We start from the raw sequence: 17,924 nt of genomic DNA, 5'->3' as shown, positions 1-17,924 counted from the left end.
TTGTGTCTTTGGTTTTCTTCATTCTCCATTGCTCCGGATGGGATGGGACCAACAGATGTATCTTAGATGGCCACTTGCAAGCTTTTAGGACCCCAAACACTACTCACCAAAGAAGGATGTAGAACAGTTTCTTTATGAACTACATTATGCCAAGTTGACCTAGATGTCCCCCGAGACTATGATCCCCAGCCCTCAGCAACTAAGTCCCAGAAGGTGTTTGGATGTGTCTAGGAAGCTTCTACGACTTTATCATGGTCAAGTTGTGCTGACTTCCCCTTACCTAGTTAACCTGTCTACTCTCTAGTTAGTAATTTCTTTCCCCATCCCTCCCCACTCTCGTAACCATCAAAGAATGTTTTTTTTCTCTGTGTAAAGCTTTTGTTTAGTTTTTATAATAGTGGTCTCACACAGTATTTGTCCTTTTGTGATCGACTTATTTCACTCAACTTAATGCCCTCCAGATTCATTCATGTTGTGAGATGTTTCTCAGATTCATCATTGTACTTTATCATTGTGCAGTATTCCATTGTGTGTATGCACCCCAATTTGTTAATCCATTCATTTTTAAAAATTTGTTTATTGTGTTTTAAGTAAAAGTTTATAATTCATGTTAGTCTCTCATACAAAAACTTATACACGCTTTACTATGTAGCCCTAGCTGCTCTCCCCCTAATGTGACAACACACTCCTCCTTTCCACCCTTTATTCCCTGTGTCCATTCAACCAGCTCCTGTCCCCCTCTGCCTTCTCATCTCACCTCCAGACAGGAGCTGCCCACATAGTCTCATGTGTCTACTTGAGCCAAGAAGCTCACTCCTCACCAGTATCATTTTCTGTCTTATTGTCCAGTCCAATCCCTGTATGTATAGTTGGCTACAGGAATGGTTCCAGTCCCGGGCTAACAGAGAGTCCAGGTACTATGACCCTCCAGTCTCAGTCAGACCATTAAGTCTGGTCTTTTTACGAGAACTTGAGGTCTGCATCACACTGTTCTCCTGCTCCATCAGGAATTCTCTGTTGTGTTCCCTGTCGGGGCAGTCATTGGTGGTAGCCGGGCGCCATCTAGTTCTGGTCTCAGGTCTCGGGCTGATGTAGTTTTTGGTTTATGTGGCCCTTTCTGTCTCTTGGGCTCATATTTACCTTTTGTCTTTGGTGTTCTTCCTTCTTTTTTGCTCCAGCTCGATTGGGGCCAATTGATGCATCTTAGATGGATGCTTGCTAGCGTTTAAGACCCCAGATGCCAGTCACCAAAGTGTGTTGCAAAACATTTTCTTAATGCATTTTGTTATGCCCATTGACCTAGATGTCCCCTGAAACCATGGTTCCCAGACCGCAGTCTCTGCTACTGTGGCCTTCGAAGCATTTGGTTGTGCTCAGGAAACTTCAAAGCTTTTGGTTTAGTCCAGTTGTGCTGACCTCCCCTGTATTGTGTGTTGTTGTTCCCTTCACCTAAAATATTTCTTGTCTACTGTCTAATTAGTGAATACCCCTCCACCTCTGCTCCCCTGCCCTCATAACCATCAAAGAATGTTTTCTTCTGTGTTTAAACTTTTTCTTGAGTTCTTGTAACAGTGGTCTCATACAATATTTGTCCTTTTGCAACTAATTTCACTCAGCATAATGCCTTCTAGATTCCTCCAGGTTATGAGATGTTTCACCGATTCATCGTTGTTCGTAATTGTTGCATAGTATTCCATTATGTAAGTATACCATAATTTATTTATCCATCCATCTGTTGTTTCCGTCTTTTTGGATTGTGAATTGTGCTGCAATGAACATGGGTGAGCATATATCTATTCGTGTGACAGCACTTATTTCTCTAGGATATATTCCAAGGAGTGAAATTGCTGGATCCTATGGTACTTCTATTTCTAGCATTTTAACATTTTTCTAATGTTAAACCAAATCAATTTCCAAAGTGGTTGTACCATTTTACATTCATAGCAGCAGTGTAGAAGTGTTCCAGTCTTTCCACAACCTCTCCAACTTTTACTATTTTGTGTTTTTTAGGTTAATGCCAGCCTTGTTGGGGTGAGATGGTATGTCATTGTAGTTTTGATTTGCATTTCTCTAATGGCTTTTCCACCTGAATGTCTTCTTTGATGAAGTGCCTGTTCATATTCTTTGTCCATTTTTTAATTGGGTTATTTGTCTTTTTGTTGTTGAGTTTTGGCAGTATCATATAGATTTTAGAGACCAAATTTGTCCTAGCCAAAAACTTTTTCGCAGTCTAAGGGTAGTCTTTTTACTCTTTTAGTGAAGTCTTTGGATGAGCCTGAGTGTTCGATATTTAGGAGCTCCCAGTTATCTAGTTTCCCTTCTGGTGTTTGTGCATTGTTAGTAATATTTTATATACTGTTTATGCCATGTATTAGGGCTTCTACCCTTGTCCCTATTTTTTCTTCCATGATCTTTATCATTTTAGATTTTATATTTAGGTCTTTTATCCATTTTGAGTTAGTTTTTGTGCATGGTGTTAGGTATGCATCTTGTTTAATTTTTTTGCAGATGGATATCCAGTTATGCCAACACCATTTGTTAAAAAGACTGTCTTTTCCCCATGTAACAGATTTTGGGTCTTTGTCAAGTATCAGCTGCTCATATGTGGATGGATTTATGTCTGGGTTCTCAATACTGTTCCACTGGTCTATGTATCTGTTGTACCAGTACCAGGCTGTTTTTACTACTGTAACAGTATATAATAGGTTCTAAAATCAGGTAGTGTGAGGCCTCACACTTCATTCTTCTATTTCAGTAATGCTTCACTTATCTGGTTTCTCTTCCCCTTCCATATAAAGTTGGTGATTTGTTTCTCCATCTCATTAAAAAATGTCATTGAAATTTGGATCAGGATTCATTGTATCTATAAACTGCTTTGGGTAGAGCAGACATTTTCACAATGTTGAATTCTCCTATCCATGAGCAAGGTATGTTTTTCCATTTCTATAGGTCTCTTTTGGTTTCTTACAGTAGTGTCTTTTATTTTTCTTTGTATAAGTATTTTACACCTGTGGTTAGATTTATTCCCAAGTATTTTATCTTCTTGGGGGCTATTGTGAATGGCATTGATTTGGTGATTTCCTCTTTGCTGGTGTAAGCAAAGGAATCCAACTGATTTTTGTATGTTTATCTTGTATCCTGACACTCTGCTCAACTCTTCTATTAGTTTCAGTAGTTTTCCGGAGGATTCTTTAGGGTTTTCTGTGAATAAGATCATGTCATCTGCAAATAGAGATACTTTTACTTCTTCCTTACCCCTTTAGATGCTCTTTATTTCTTTTTCTAGCCTAATTGCTCTGGCTAGGACCACCAGCACAATGTCGAATAAGAGTGGTGATAAAGGGTGTCTTTGTCAGGTTTCCCTTCTCAAGGGGGATGCTTTCAGACTCTCTCCATTTAGGATGATGCTGGCTGTTGGGTTTTTTATAAATGCCCTTTATTATGTTGAGGAATTTCCCTTCTATTCCTATTTTGCTGAGAGTTTTTATCATGAATGGGTGTTGGACTTTGTCAAATGCCTTTTCTGCATCAATTCATAAAATCATGTGATTCTTGTCTTTTGTTTTATCTATGTGGTGGATTACGTTAATTGTTTTTCTAATGTTGAACCATCCCTGCACACCTGGTATGAATCCCACTTGGTCGTGGTGAATTATTTTTTTTGATATGTTGTTGAATTCTATTAGCTAGAATTTTGTTGAGAATTTTTGCATCTAAGTTCATGAGGGATATATGTCCGTAATTTTCTTTTTTTGTGGTGTCTTTACCTGGTTTTGGTATCAGGGATATGCTGGCTTCATAGAATGAGTTTGGTAGTATTCCATCCTTTTCTATGCTCTGAAATACCTTTAGTAGTAGTGGTGTTAACTCTTCTCTGAGAGTTTGATAGAACTTTTTGTTGGGGGGTTTTTAATTACCTTTTGAATCTCTTCTTTTGTTGTGGGTTAATTAAGTTTTACCTCTGTTTGTGTTAGTTTAGGTAGGTAGTGTGTTTCTAGAAATTTGTCCATTTCCTCTAGATTTTCAAATTTGCTAGAGTACAATTTTTCATAGTAATCTGATATTATTCTTTTAATTTCAGTTTGATCTGTTGTGATATTGCCCATCTCATTTCTTATTCATGTTATTTGCTTCCTCTTCTGTTTTTCTTTTGTCAGTTTTGCCAGTGGTTTATCGATTTTGTTGATCTTTTCAAAGAACTAGCTTTCGGTTTTCTTAACTCTTTCAATTGTTTTTCTGTTCTGTATGTCATTTAATTCTGCTCTAATTTTTATTATTTGCTTTCTTCTGGTGCCTGAGGGTTTCTTTTGTTGCTCTCTGTTTGTTTGAGTTGTAGGGGTAATTCGTTGATTTTAGCCCATTCTTCTTTTTGGATGTATGCATTTATTGCTATAAATTGACCTCTGAGCACTGCTTTAGCTGTGTTCTAAAGATTCTGGTAGGAAGTGTTTTCATTCTCTTTGGATTCTATGACTTTCTTATTCCATCCTTAATTTCTTCTTTAACCCAGTAATTTTTGAGCAAGGTGTTGTTCAGTTTCCTTACATTTGATTTCTTTTCCCCGCTTTTTCTGTTACTGATTTCTACTTTTATGGCCTTACAGTCAGAGAAGATGCTTTGTAATATTTCGATGTTTTGAATTCTCCTAAGGCTTGCTTTATGACCTAATATGTGGTCTATTCTAGAGAATGTTCCGTGTGTGTTGGAAAAGAAAGTATACTTGGCTGCTGTTGGGTGGAGTGTTCTGTATATGTCTGTGAGGTCAGGTTGGTTGATTGTGGCATTTAGAGCTTCCGTGTCTTTATTGAGCTTCTTTCTGGATGTTCTGTCCTTCACTGAAAGTGGTGTGTTGAAGTCTCCTACTATTATTGTGGAGCTATCTATCTCGCTTTTCAATGCTGTTAGAGTTTGATTTACGTATCTTGAAGCCCTGTCATTGTGTGCATAAATATTTATTATGTTTATATCCTCCTGGTATATCGACGCTTTAATCATTATATAGTGTCCTTCCTTATCCTTTGTGATGGGTTTTACTTTAAAGTCTATTTTGTAAGAAATTAATATTGCCACTCCTCCTTTTTTTTGTTTTGTTTTGTTTTTTTTTATCTTGATATTTTTTTTCCATCCTTTGAGTTTTAGTTTGTCTGTGTCTTTAAGTCTAAGGTGTGTCTCTTGTAGGCAGCATACAGACAGATCATGTTGTTTTGTCCATTCTGCCACTCTCTCCTTATTGGTGCATTTAGTCCATTTACATTCAGCACAATTACGGATAGGTATGTGTTTAGTGCTGTCATTTTGATGTCTTTTTTTGCGTGTGTTGTTGACAGTTCCTTTTTTCCACTTAATTTTTTGTGCTGAATGGTTTTTCTTTATGTATTGTCTGTTCCTCCTTTTCATTGTTGTTGATTTTGTTTTGGCCGAGTCTTTGTGTTTTTCTTGTATTTTATATTGGTGTGTAGAATTTTTAGTCTCCTTTGTGGTTACTTAATATTTACCCCTATATTTCTATGCTTAAACCAGACTTTCATCTCTTTATATCACCTTGACATCCTCTCCATATGAAAAATCTATGACTACATCTTTTAATCCTTCCTTATTGATTTAATGTTGTCATCTTTTACATAATGCCATCACTGTTTCCCTGTTTTGGTCTTTTTTTTAATCTTGATTTATTTTTGTGATTTCCCTATTTGAGTTGATAAGTGGTTGGTCTGTCATATGTTCTCATCTTGGGTTGATATCTGATATTACTGATTTTCTAACCAGAAGACTCCTTTTAGTATTTATTGTAGATTTGGCTTGGTTTTGGTAAATTCCCTAAACTTATGTTTATCTGTAAACCATGGTGGCATAGTGGTTAAGTGCTACGGCTGCTAACCAAAAGGTTGGTAGTTCGAGTCCACCAGGTGCTCCTTGGAAACTCTATGAGGCAGTTCTACTCTGTCCTGTAGGGTCGCTATGAGTCAGAATCAACTCGACGGCCGTGGGTTTGGTTTTCTGGTTTTCCGTTTATCTGGAAATGTCCTAATTTGACCTTCATATTTGAGAGACAGCTTTGCTGGATATATGATTCTTCGCTGGTAACTTTTTCTTTCAAGGCTTCATATACGTCATCCCATTGCCTCCTTGCCTGCAAGTTTTCTGCTGAGTAGCCCAAACTTATTCATATTGACTGTCCTTTGTAGGTGACTTTTCATTTATCCCTAGTTGCTCTTAAAATTCTCTCCTTATCTTTGGTTTTGGCAAGTCTGATTGTAATATATCTTGTTCACTTTCTTTTGGGATCTACCTTGTGTGGGGTTCGATGAGCATGTTGAATAGATGTCTTCTCATGTTTCACAATATCAGGGAACTTTTCTGCCAACAAATCTTTGACAATTTTCTGTATTTTCTGTTCTCCCTCCCTGTTCTGGTACTCCAGTCACTCATAGGTTATTTCTCTTGATAGAGTCCCACATGATTCTTAGGGTTTCTTCATTTTTTTTTTTTTTTTAGTTCTTTTATCTGATTTTTCTTCGAATATATTGGTGCCAAGTGTTTTATCTTCAGTTGCACTAATTCTGACTTCCATTTCCTCAGTTCTGCTCCTCTGACCTTCTATTAAGTTGTCTAATTCTAAAATTTTATTGTTAATGTTCTGAATTCCTATTTGCTGTCTGTCTATGGATTCTTGCAGCCTATTAAATTTGTCATGCTCTTCTCTAATCTTCTTAAGTTCTTCTGATGGTATGTCTGTGCAGTCCTTGGCTTGTTCTACATTTTGCCTCATCTCTTGAAGAGTTCTGTATATTCATCTTTTGTATTTTACCTCTGGTAGTTCCAGGAATTTCTCTTCATCCAGAAGATTTCTTGATTCTTTGTTTTGGGAGCTTTCTGAAGCCATTATGGTGCACCTCCTTTTGTGATTTTATATTGACTGTTGTCTCTGAGCCATCAATAAGTTATGGTATTTATTCACTTTATGTTTGCTTACTGTGTCCTAGCTTCTTGTTTTGTTATGATATGCCCAAATACGCTTTTCAAGTGAGCTAGTTTGATTACTGGTGCCTTTGAAGCCATAATGTCCTGTCACCATGTAGATAGAGTTGTTACTAGGTATGTGAAACCAGGAGTCCATTTACTTTTCTTGTATGGGTTCAACTCAGGTGTTCAGGTAGTTGGTCACCAAGTGTGTGATGCAGGCTCTCACCTACAGTCTTAGACAAGCAGGGGTGATTGGTGTAGGCAAAGGTATCTGGTTGCAGTAGGGGGTCACATGCTGAGTAAGGCAGGACACTGACAACCGCCCCTGAATTTCTGTGAGAAAAGCGTGTCTCTGTTCCCTAGGGCGCCTAGGTGGGTGAGTTTTGCAGCCAGACCATGGGTACCCATTGCTGTTGGCTGTAAGGATTGGAAGGCAACACTTATCTTTGGACCCTTGTTGAGGGTGGCCAGGTGGCGTGGGTGAAGCCACCAGACCTCAGGGCCCTGATATGGGTAGGTGAGGACCCTGCTTAATAGCAGAGCGGTGTCAAATATCACGAACCTGCCTCTCCACATATAGCTGAAACAGTTGAAGTTAGACTTCAGGTATATACTCTGTTGTACCTTCCTGATAAGGGCCTGTGTTGCTGAAATGGGCCCCCACAGGTTAATGCAGGAGTGAAACGCTTTCAAGGTCTGTGTACCCCTTATGCCTGTGCCTACGGAAAGGAGCTGTTTCTTCCCTGAGTTCTCAGCTTAGGAGAGTCAGCAGATTATTTTCCCTTGTTTGTTCATTTGTTCCTTCTCTTAAGGCCAAGAGGATGGCTCAGGGTGTGCGACAAGTCCTACTTCTAGCCCAGGGAAAGCAACTATCACTGAAGCCAGCTCAGGACCTGGTGCAGAACAGGGAGGGGTCGGTTATATTGGAGAGACTTTTTTCTCAAAGGGGTGTTTTTTGGTCCACGTGGTTTTAGACACAAGTACTTATCTCTGGCCGAGAATGCTGCTTTTCACTGATTCTGGAGGAGTGAGTGAATTCTCCATAGCGTGGTCTCTCCCCATGTGGAAAATGCATCCCAAATGCCACTGCTTGCCTCACTGCACTGGCGCCAGTGGATCCGGCCTGCAGGGTATCAGTTCCTGCTGGGTCAGTTCTGGTAACTCCCCACTGCTTCTGAACCATCTCTCCCTCCCCCTGTCGCTCAGTCCAGTTCATCAACTTTGCATTTGATGTTCAGGGCTCCTAGATTGTCATATATAATTGATTCACCTGTTTTTTTGGATCTTTGTCGTAAGAGGGACCACCGGAAGCGTCTGACTACTCTGCCATCTTGGCCCCACCTCCTTGGGATCCATCTTGAAATGTTCTTTTTGACCATGAATGCAATGCCATTCTTCTTCAAGTTGTCATTCCCAACATAGTAGACCATATGATTCTCTGATTCAAAATGGCCAGTACCAGTCCATTTTAACTCACTAATGCCTAGGCTATAAATGCTTATGTGTTCCATTTCATTTTTGATGGTTTCCAATTTTCCTAGATTCATGCTTCATACATTCCAGGTTATGATTATTAATGGATGTTTTCAACTGTTTCTTCTCATTTTGAGCAGAGCCACATCAGCAAATGAAGGTCCAGAAAACTTGAGTCCATCCACATCATTAAGGTTGACTCTACTTTGAGGAGGCAGCTCTTCCTCAGTTGTATTTTGAGTGTCTTCCAATCTGAGGGACTCATCTTCTGGCAGTGTATCAGACAGAGTTCCTCTGCTATTCATAAGGTTTTCACTGGTTAATCCTTTTCAGAAGTAGACCACCAAGTCCTTCTTCCCAGTCTGTCTTAGTCTGGAAGCTTAACTGAAACCTGCCCAACATGACTGACCCTGCTTTTCTTGGAATACCGGTAGCATAGCTTCCAACATCACAGCAATGCACAAGCCCCCACAGTATGACAAACCGATGGATTCATGGGGGTGGACATAACTGTGTGGGTCTATTCCTGAGTTCTCTGCTCTGTTCCACTAAGCTATGTGTCTGTCCCTCTGCCAGTACCACACAGTCTGTATTGCTGTGGCTGTATAATAAGTGTTGAAATCAGGTAGACTGATTCATCCCACTTTATTATTATTTTTCAAAAATTTTTAAGCTATTTTAGCTATAGATTTTTTTATTTGAGATATTTCCTCTTTTCTGATGTATACATTTAGTGCTATAATTTTCCCTCTCAGTACCGCATTAGCTGTACCTCATGAATTTCAATATTTTGTGTTTTCACTCAATTCAATTCATTTTTGTCTATTTTTTATGAGAATTCTTTTTTGACTCATGGGTTATTTAGAAAGGTGTTGTTCAGTTTCTCAGTGTCTGGAGATTTTCTGTTGTCTTTCTGTTATTGATTTCTATCTTGATTTCATTTTGGTTGCAGAACAGATTTTGTATAATTTTAATTCTTTTAAATTTCAGAGATTTGTTTTGGCGTAAAACATGGCCTATTTTGGTATATGTTCAATGCTGTTGTTAGCTGCCATCAAGTCAACTCTGACTCATAGTGACCTTATATACAACAGAACAAAAGGTTGCCCCATTCTGCATCATCCTCACAGTCAGCAGCATGTTCAAATCCATCGTTGTGGCTGTTGTCCCAGTCCATCTCACCAAGGGTCTCCCTCACCCTCACTGGCCCTGTACTTCACCAAACCTGATGACCTCCTCCAGTGTTTGATCCCTCCCGATGACTTGTCCAAAGCAAGCAAGTCAGACAGTGTTCTGTCGTGATCCACAAGGTTTTCATAGGCCAATTTTCAGAAGTAGATTACCAGGCCTTTCTTCTTAGTCTGTCTTAGTCTGGAAGCTCCACTGAAATCTGTCCTCCATGGGTAACCCTGCTGGTATTTGAAATCCTGGTGGCATAGCTTTCAGCATCACAGCAGCATACAAGCCACTGTTGTATGACAAACTGGCAGAAGGGTTGTGGATATGTTCCGTAGGCACTTGAAAAGAATGTTTACTCTTGTTGGGTGGAGTGTTCTTTAAATGTTGGTTCTTGGAAGTCTTGGGTTCTTCTCTACACCTGGGTGGTTTTCTGTCTAGGTGTTCTATCAGTTATTGAAACAGGAGTGTTGACATCTCCAGCTATAGATTTGAATCTGTTTCTCCTTTCAGTTCTTTGAATTTCTGCTTCACATATTTTACAGCTCTGTTGTTTGGTATATACACATTTAGTATTGCTGTGTCTTCTTGGTGTATTAATCCTTTTATTACCTAATGTCCTCCTCTATCTTTGGTAATTTTATTTTTTCTGAAGGACATTTTTATCTGATACTAATATCAAAGCCCAGTGCCATCGAGCCGATTCCAACTCATAGCGACCCTACAGTCACTCTTATTTTCTTTTAGTTAACATTTGGATGATATATCTTTTTCCAGACTTTTATTTTCAACCTGCGTATACATTATATTTGAAGTGAGTTTCGGATAGGGAACATTCTAATAGAAGCTTTCTTTTTGTTTTCTGTTTCTCCTGTTTTCCATTTTTCTGTTTTATTTTCCCTGCCTACTTGTAGGTTCCTTTAACATTTTTAGAATTGCATTTTGATTTATCTATAGTGCTTTTGAAGGAGCCCTGGTGGCGCAGTGGTTAAGCACTCGGCTGCAAACCAAAAGGTCGGTGGTTTGAACCCACCAGCCTCTCTGTGGGTGAAAGATATGGCAGTCTCCTTCCATAAAGGTTGGCCAAAAATTAAACCCACTGCTGTGGAGCTGATTCTGACTCTTAGCGACCTCATGGGGTTTCTAAGGCTACAATCTTTACGCAAGCAGATTGCCTTGTCTTTCTCCTGTGGAGCTGCTGGTGATTTCAAACTGCCGACATTTTAGTCAACAGTCACGCAATTTAACCACTGCACCAAGCCTTGGAAACCCTATGGGCAGTTCTGCTCTGTACTATAGGGTCACTACAAGTCAGAATGGACTCTACAGCAATGGGTATAGTATTTTTAAGTGTTGTCTATTTGTACAGCATTTTTAATCCTTGCTCTAGGTATTCCATTATATATATATGTAGTTTAATCACATATACTGGTGGTGTTATTTTACCAGTTCAAATAAAGTGCAGAAACTTAACCTCCCTTGATGTCCCTTCATGCTCGCCACTTGTAATAGAATTGTCTTAAATATGTCCTCTACTTGCATTCAGAACCACATTATAGATTGTTATCATTTTTGCCTCAATTATCAAACATAATTTAGAAAACTCAGGAGGAGAAGGAAAGCCTGTTATTTTACTCCATATTTTTACTTGCTGCGTTCTTTTTGATATTTCAGTATTGCTTCTTTTATTGTTTCCTTTCTGTCTACGGAACTTCTTTTAGTGATTCTTTTTGACTAGTTCTGATGGTGACAAATACTCTTAGTTTTCTTTTATTTGAAAATGTTTTGCTTTCTTCTTCATTCCTGAAAGATATTTTTGGGACTGTAAGATTCTGGGTTGACAGTTTTTCCTTTCAGCACCTAAAAAATATTTTATCACTTCCTTTGGCCACCATAGTTTCTCATGAGAAATATCTGTCAGTCTAATTGTTCTATTTCTATTTTATTTAGTGTGGTTTTCCATTAACCACTGGGATCAGTCTGTATTTGGATGTCATTTTTAAATTTTTTTTGTGTTTTCAGAAGTTTAATTATGATTTGTTTTGGAATGGATTTCTTTGAGTTTATCCTGTTTTGGTTTCAGTCAGCTTCTTAAATCTGCATATTTACATCTTTTGCCAAAATTGGAAAGTACCAAAAAAAAAAAAACCAAACCCATTGCCATTGAGCCGATTCTGACTCATAGCGACCCTATAGGACAGAGTAGAACTGCCCTATAGAGTTTCCAAGGAGCAGCTGGTAGATTTGAACTGCTGACCTGTTGGTTAGCAGCCGTAGCTCTTAATCACTACACCATGAGGGTTTCCAGTTTGGAAAGTAGTTAGCCATTATTTCTTCTAGCACTATTCCTAACCTGCCCTCTTTCTCTTTTCCTTTTAGAAGTCCAGTGACGTGGGTCTTAGGTCTTCTGTTATGTTTCCACAAGTCCTTGAAGCCCTGTTCATTTTTTTTTTTTCCCAAGTATATCTTCTCTGTTGTTCAGACTGGGTAATTTCAATCGTTCTTTTTCCAGTTCATTGATTCCCCTATCCCCACCATTCTGTTGTTGAGCCAATATACTGTTGTTGAGCTTTTTATTTTGGTTGTTATATTTTTCAGTTCTAAAATTTCCATTTGGTTCTTCTTTATGTATTGTTTTTCTTTGCTGATGCCTTTTTATTTGTTTCAAGCATGTTCATAATTGTTCATTGAAACGTTTTTATCCTGACTGCATTAAAATGTTCATCAGAAAATTCTAACATCCTTGTCACCTTGGTCCTGGCATTTACTGACGGTCTTTTCCCGTTCAGTTTGAGATTTTCCCATTTCTTGGTGTAATGAGTGATTTTCGACTGAAACCAGGACTTTTTTTTATTATGCACTGAGATTTCGAATTTTATTAGAGCTTTGTGTTATAGTTGGCTTTCTTTAATATCACCTAGCAGACAGTGCTGCCTAGTTACTGCCAGGTATAGGTAGAAACCAAGGAGTCCCACTCAGCCTCAGTGGATACCCAAGGACCCTTTGTTACTGCTTGGCAGAGAAGGGAACCCCAGCCCCCCACGTGGGGTCTGCTGACACTCCAGTGGGAATAGCCACCAGGGGTGGGAGGAGGATGCCTATGGGAGTGGAAATCCAGGCCCCCCACATGGTCCCCACTGACTCTGTGTGGGTGGGGGACTTATTACTGGCTGGTGGAGATGAAAGTTCTAACTTCCCAATTGGCCTTCTCTGATACCACCCCCCATGGGGGGCATTGGGGCATCTCGTACAGCTTTGTGAGTGTGCACATCTAAGCTCCCAGCGTCCGCTTTGCTGTGTGGGGTGGCAGTTTTACGCTGAATGGAGGAATAGTACGTCTATGGTGAGAAATTTCAGATAACGTTAGGTATCCAGTCTTTTCTGGTGGGTTTAACTATTTAATTTTAACATACTCTGAAGGAAAATATAGCTTCAGGAAATTGCGTTATAGCAAGATTTTAGTGTGATTTTCCATTAACCGCTGGCATCAGTCTGTATTTGGACGGACAGAAATGATTCGACTTCTGTGTTGGTGAGAGATACACCGTCCATATTAACGATGCAGCACGCAATTATCATTTTACAGAAAAAATAGTTATTTTAACATTTATAGAAAAATATGTTAAAATATACTGAAAATACTTATAATTTTAACATTCCTTTTGCATGCCCCTTATGTTGTTGTGTTGTGTTACAATTAAGTTATAGAAAGCAAAATCATATAGCCATAAAATCTAAGGGTTTTTCAAAATTAAATCATTATCTAAAATGGTTCACGTCTGTAGACTTTTTAAAATAAAAAATTGTTTTAATTAATTTATTAAATATGTATTAAAAACATCCTCTGTAGCAGGCGTTGTGCTGGCAGCGTAAAGATGAGCAAAACATACACAATCTCTGCCTCTGTCACACTTGCTCTAAAGGCCCTCTGACAACAAAATATCAGAATTACAAAATGAACTCAAATCTTCAATGAAAGCATTTATATGTTTTTTATGAATAGTGCTGCTCAGGAAAATAAGGTATTATCTTTTGAGCATATTATCCAAGAAAACAGAAAAACAGACTTCTAAAGCAGTGACCTTTATCATTAATGTTTATTGACATTAAATTAATAACAAAAATGGCATCATAAAATGCCCAGTGGGATATACAGTGCACATACTTGAGTATTTTCTGCAGTACCTCGTGGGTCTTAATACTGGTTTAGAGTGGGAAAGACAATGTCAGCCGATGATGGCCGTGGTCGTTAGGGGTTTATATTAGCCGAAAGCTGTACAACCATCCCGACTCGTTTAGTGTTGGGATCATAATTTACCAAGACAATTACCACATCGTGGAATTGTTTGCAGCTCTAATTCAGTATTATTAATAATGGATAAAATTGCACTTTTCTCAGGTTGCAGAGGGCAGCAGGGAATTACTTCAATGAATATTTCAGGACATTATTTTAATCATTGTTCCACCAAATTCAAGTGGGCAATATTTTATACTTCTTAATTCAGTCTACTAAGAGACCATGGTCATTAAACTGCAAACTATTTGCAGTTAGTCTGTCCTGTGATTTACAAGCCTTGTTACAAACAGTGCAAAAGAAAGCAAACTGTGCCATTAGTGCTTGTAATTTGATGCTGCATTTGTCACTAAACCCCCTACGGTAAATGTTTTGAGTAAAAGGAAGGATGCTGAAAAGAGAGCAGAGCTGAGTGGTATAATGCCTAAAATATTAGAATGTTACCTTTTTAAGTTTTGTTCATTTGTATAGGAAACATATGCATAGAAGCACAAGTGTAAAATATAAGTCTCTCAAAAATAGTCTTAGTTTTCCAACAAGATCAAAGAAATAAAGCTTTAGTTTTAGGGGGAAAATGTATTTCCAGTTATGCGTGGTTATTCACAGTGATTACTTTTCCTGTTTTTTCCCGTTCTTAGCCAACTGCATGATTTCTGGCGTCTGGATTACTGGGAAGATGACCTGCGTCGGAGGAGACGATTCGTTCGGAACGCGTTTGGCTCCACTCACGCTGGAGCCCCGCTCAAAGCTGCGACAGAATACGGTCAGTGCCCCGGCTCGCACACAGAAACGCTCCTCTGTGTCAGGGGACTCACTGCGGCTGAGGGTTCATTATTTTTCACCAGTATCTGAAATTCTCCATGTCGTAAGTCAGAAAGATTTTGTTCTGCTTTGTCCTCTGCATCATTTAGGATGTCCTTTATCAGCCCAGGATTTCTCAAAGTAGACACGTTTTTAGACCCTTCAGCTTCTCTTAACAGATTAAAAGATTCCACACAGTTCATTATTATCTAATAACCCTCTCATACATCCTAAAGCAAGAGTAAACTCAGTTTCTTCCTTAGTGTCTTTCAAGCTTGGTGAGCAAGACCTAAAATGAGAAATGAATACGACAGTGTCATCTTGTACTCAAATTTGCACACTTATATATTTTTTGTATCACTCTGTGTGTACACACCTACATATCTTCTATATATGTGCATATGCAAATACTTGTATTTGTAACTGAATCAGATGTTTTATTAATACCCTTATTACATGATAGTTTCTACTTTAATGCTATTCTGCTTGAGTCTTTTCATTTTTTAAAAAAAGGTTAATCAGATACAATTTGCTAACTTAAAGCCCCCGTCTGCCCAAGGGTTGAAAATAATGCTTGAAAAGCTGCCCTGTGTTAAAGATACACTAGAGCCATCCCTTAAATCATCCTTTATAGAATGTACAATAAAAGGTAAATATCAAAATATTTTTGTAGTTTAATAAAAATACTACTTTGGGTTGTTGTCCACCAGGAAGCATGCACAGGGATATTTTGTCTACTCGTTTTTAAATTCTGTAGCAAGTTTAATTTTGTTTGATCTTATCAGAACTTTATAAACCGTATACACTCAGGAAATACCAATGATTAACACTGCCCGTGTATTTGTGTTGTTAACCTCTTTTGTTCTTACTGTTATTTGTGTTTTCTATTATGTTGATTTTCATTTATTTGAAAGTAAGTGAGCCATCTGTTTTAGAATTTACCATAGTTCATAGCATGTAATTCCATTCATCTGCATGATGTATTGAACAGGGAAAATTTTCAATCCTAATAAAAAGACAGAACGTGCAGAATTTTAAAATGTGTTGCCCCAATAAACTCTTAGTTGCTGTAACTTAAAAAAAAAAAAAAAAGTTGCCATCAAGTCAATTCCAACTCATAGGGACCCTATGGTTACTTAGTAAGCCTAAAAAAAAAAAAAAATGCCGTGGTGTCAGTTAGACTCATGGCAACCACACCTGTCACCTGTCTCAGAGCAGAACTGCACTCCGTAGGGTTGTCAGTGGCTGAAATCTTACGGAAATAGACTGCCAGGACTTTCTTGCACAGCACCACTGGATGGACTCAAACTGTCAACCTTTCAGGTAGTAGTCAAGCGCAAGCCTCGAAACATTACTAAATAAATACATGAGAATTTCATAAGGAACTATTAAAGCAAAGATAAAAGGTAACTTTATATAGTAAAAATGACTATAAGGGAAAACATGCTAGAAAAAAATTATAGGTGCCCTGTACTGTAAAGCATTTCTTTAATCAACTCAAAAGATTGCCTAAGGGTTTGATACCAGCTGTAACTGAGTGTTACCTTGATGCTCTATAGGAGAGCCTCTTAGAAAAACCTGTTTACTTAGCAGTAGCAGGCTTTATAATAGTAACTTAAAATTATTAAACCTTCATTCCACTACCATGTAATTGTAGACGTTTTTACCAGTTCATTCTGAGCTCCTCTCAATTGAAATTAGAAACATCTAGAGACAATTTTTAACAGAGGTCAGGCTAGAGGAATATTATTAGTGATGTTGAGTTGCCCAAAGCTTTAATTATATAGAATCCACATTATATTAATACTGTATTCCCCATTCTGCGGATTGGTTTGAGAAAAGGATCTATTAGAAAATAGTTATTTTCTTTCTCAATAAAAGTAGATACTTTAATATATATGTTTAGTATGTAAAACATTTTCTATTGTTAAACTAGTGTCAAAGCCTACCAGAAACAAATTTGAAATATTTTACCTTCAGATATTTTTTAAGAGAGATTAATAGTCATATTTCAATAGCATAATAATTGTCATTAGTGATCCTAAAATAAAAATAGTGAAGTAGATAAGATGTGTAGATGACAACAGATATCCTCTGTGTGCACATGGGGTCGTTATGAGTCAGAACTGACAGCAACGGGTTTGGAGTTTTTTTGGTACTGTAAGAGTGTCTTGTAAAATATATGGTGGTTTGTGGTTCTTACATTCTGAATCAGTAGCAATACGCAGAACCTATTTCTCTGAGTCACTCATTGCTTTGGGTTCTTTGGTAAAAGGAAACAGGAGCATGTTTTTATTTTATATATCTCAAGAACAAAGACCACATTTATGCCATAAAATATTCAGGAAATCTCCAGGGTACCTGTGCTGGAGTTACTCCAAGGTCATTCTCAAGGTTAGGGTCGTGAAGTGGAAGACAAAGAGACTGAGCAGCTCTACCTCCAAAACGAGTTCCAACTTAGGCCTCTGAGCCTCATCGCAGTTGACAACTGTGGACCTTTGGACTCGGGTAGAGATTGGAAGTAAAATACGGAGGATGCAGCAAGGGTGGGAAGAAAGCAAGTCCTAGAGTGAGCTGTACTTCGAGGTAGAGGGAGGAATTAAAACTGCCGAGAGAAAAATGTGGTCCTATACCTCTTATGGCCCCTCTAAGCAAGTACAAAATATTTCTGTAGAAGAAATAGGAAGAAAATGTCAGTAATTATTACAAAGCACTTCATCCAATAAAAATAGATGTTGAAAGCCTTAATTGAAAACAGATTTTGTATATTTTAAAGAAAGCTTTTGTGTTCACATATTGCCAGTACACCCATATAAAGCAGAAAACCCAGCCGTCATCTGGACCCTCTCCCGCCTGCCATTGAACGTTGATGTGTGTTCCAGTGTCTTCAAGTTTGGCAGTGTGTAAACTAACACCCAAACGACAAAACGTTTCAGGCTTGGGTTGACATAGATAAAGCGTATATTTACAGCACAAACTTATAAATTCTGAGTGAGCTTCTAGGATAGAATGAAATTCAGCTCATTTCTTCCTGTGTGTTAAATAATTACTGTATTTCAATGTCCCCATTGTTAAATTCTATCTTGAAAGTAAGCTTAAAATGCACAGAAAGTGTGCCGTGAACTTCAGTCGAAACATTTTTTGTGTATTCATCTACATGGTAGCAACAGAAATGTTTTAGGAACAAAAGAATATTTTATGGATGAAACTTTGAGTA

General features: G+C 38.2%; 1 protein-coding gene across 5 annotated transcripts in view; it reads left to right on the top strand.

Moving 5' to 3' along the window:
* Positions 1-17,924, top strand: part of NBEA (neurobeachin) — a 914,947-nt gene that overhangs the window by 585,389 nt on the left and 311,634 nt on the right. For all 5 annotated transcript variants that reach the window (XM_064269920.1, XM_064269919.1, XM_064269917.1 and 2 more), the window contains one exon: positions 14,545-14,669. In XM_064269920.1, the coding sequence (XP_064125990.1) occupies positions 14,545-14,669 (125 nt within the window). The remainder of the gene's footprint in view (positions 1-14,544; positions 14,670-17,924) is intronic.

This window comes from Loxodonta africana, chromosome 17 (genome assembly GCF_030014295.1).
Source record: "Loxodonta africana isolate mLoxAfr1 chromosome 17, mLoxAfr1.hap2, whole genome shotgun sequence".
NCBI classification, from domain to species: Eukaryota; Metazoa; Chordata; class Mammalia; order Proboscidea; family Elephantidae; genus Loxodonta; species Loxodonta africana.
The sequence above is the reverse complement of the archived record's forward strand: the minus strand, read 5'-3'. Positions and strand labels throughout refer to the sequence as shown.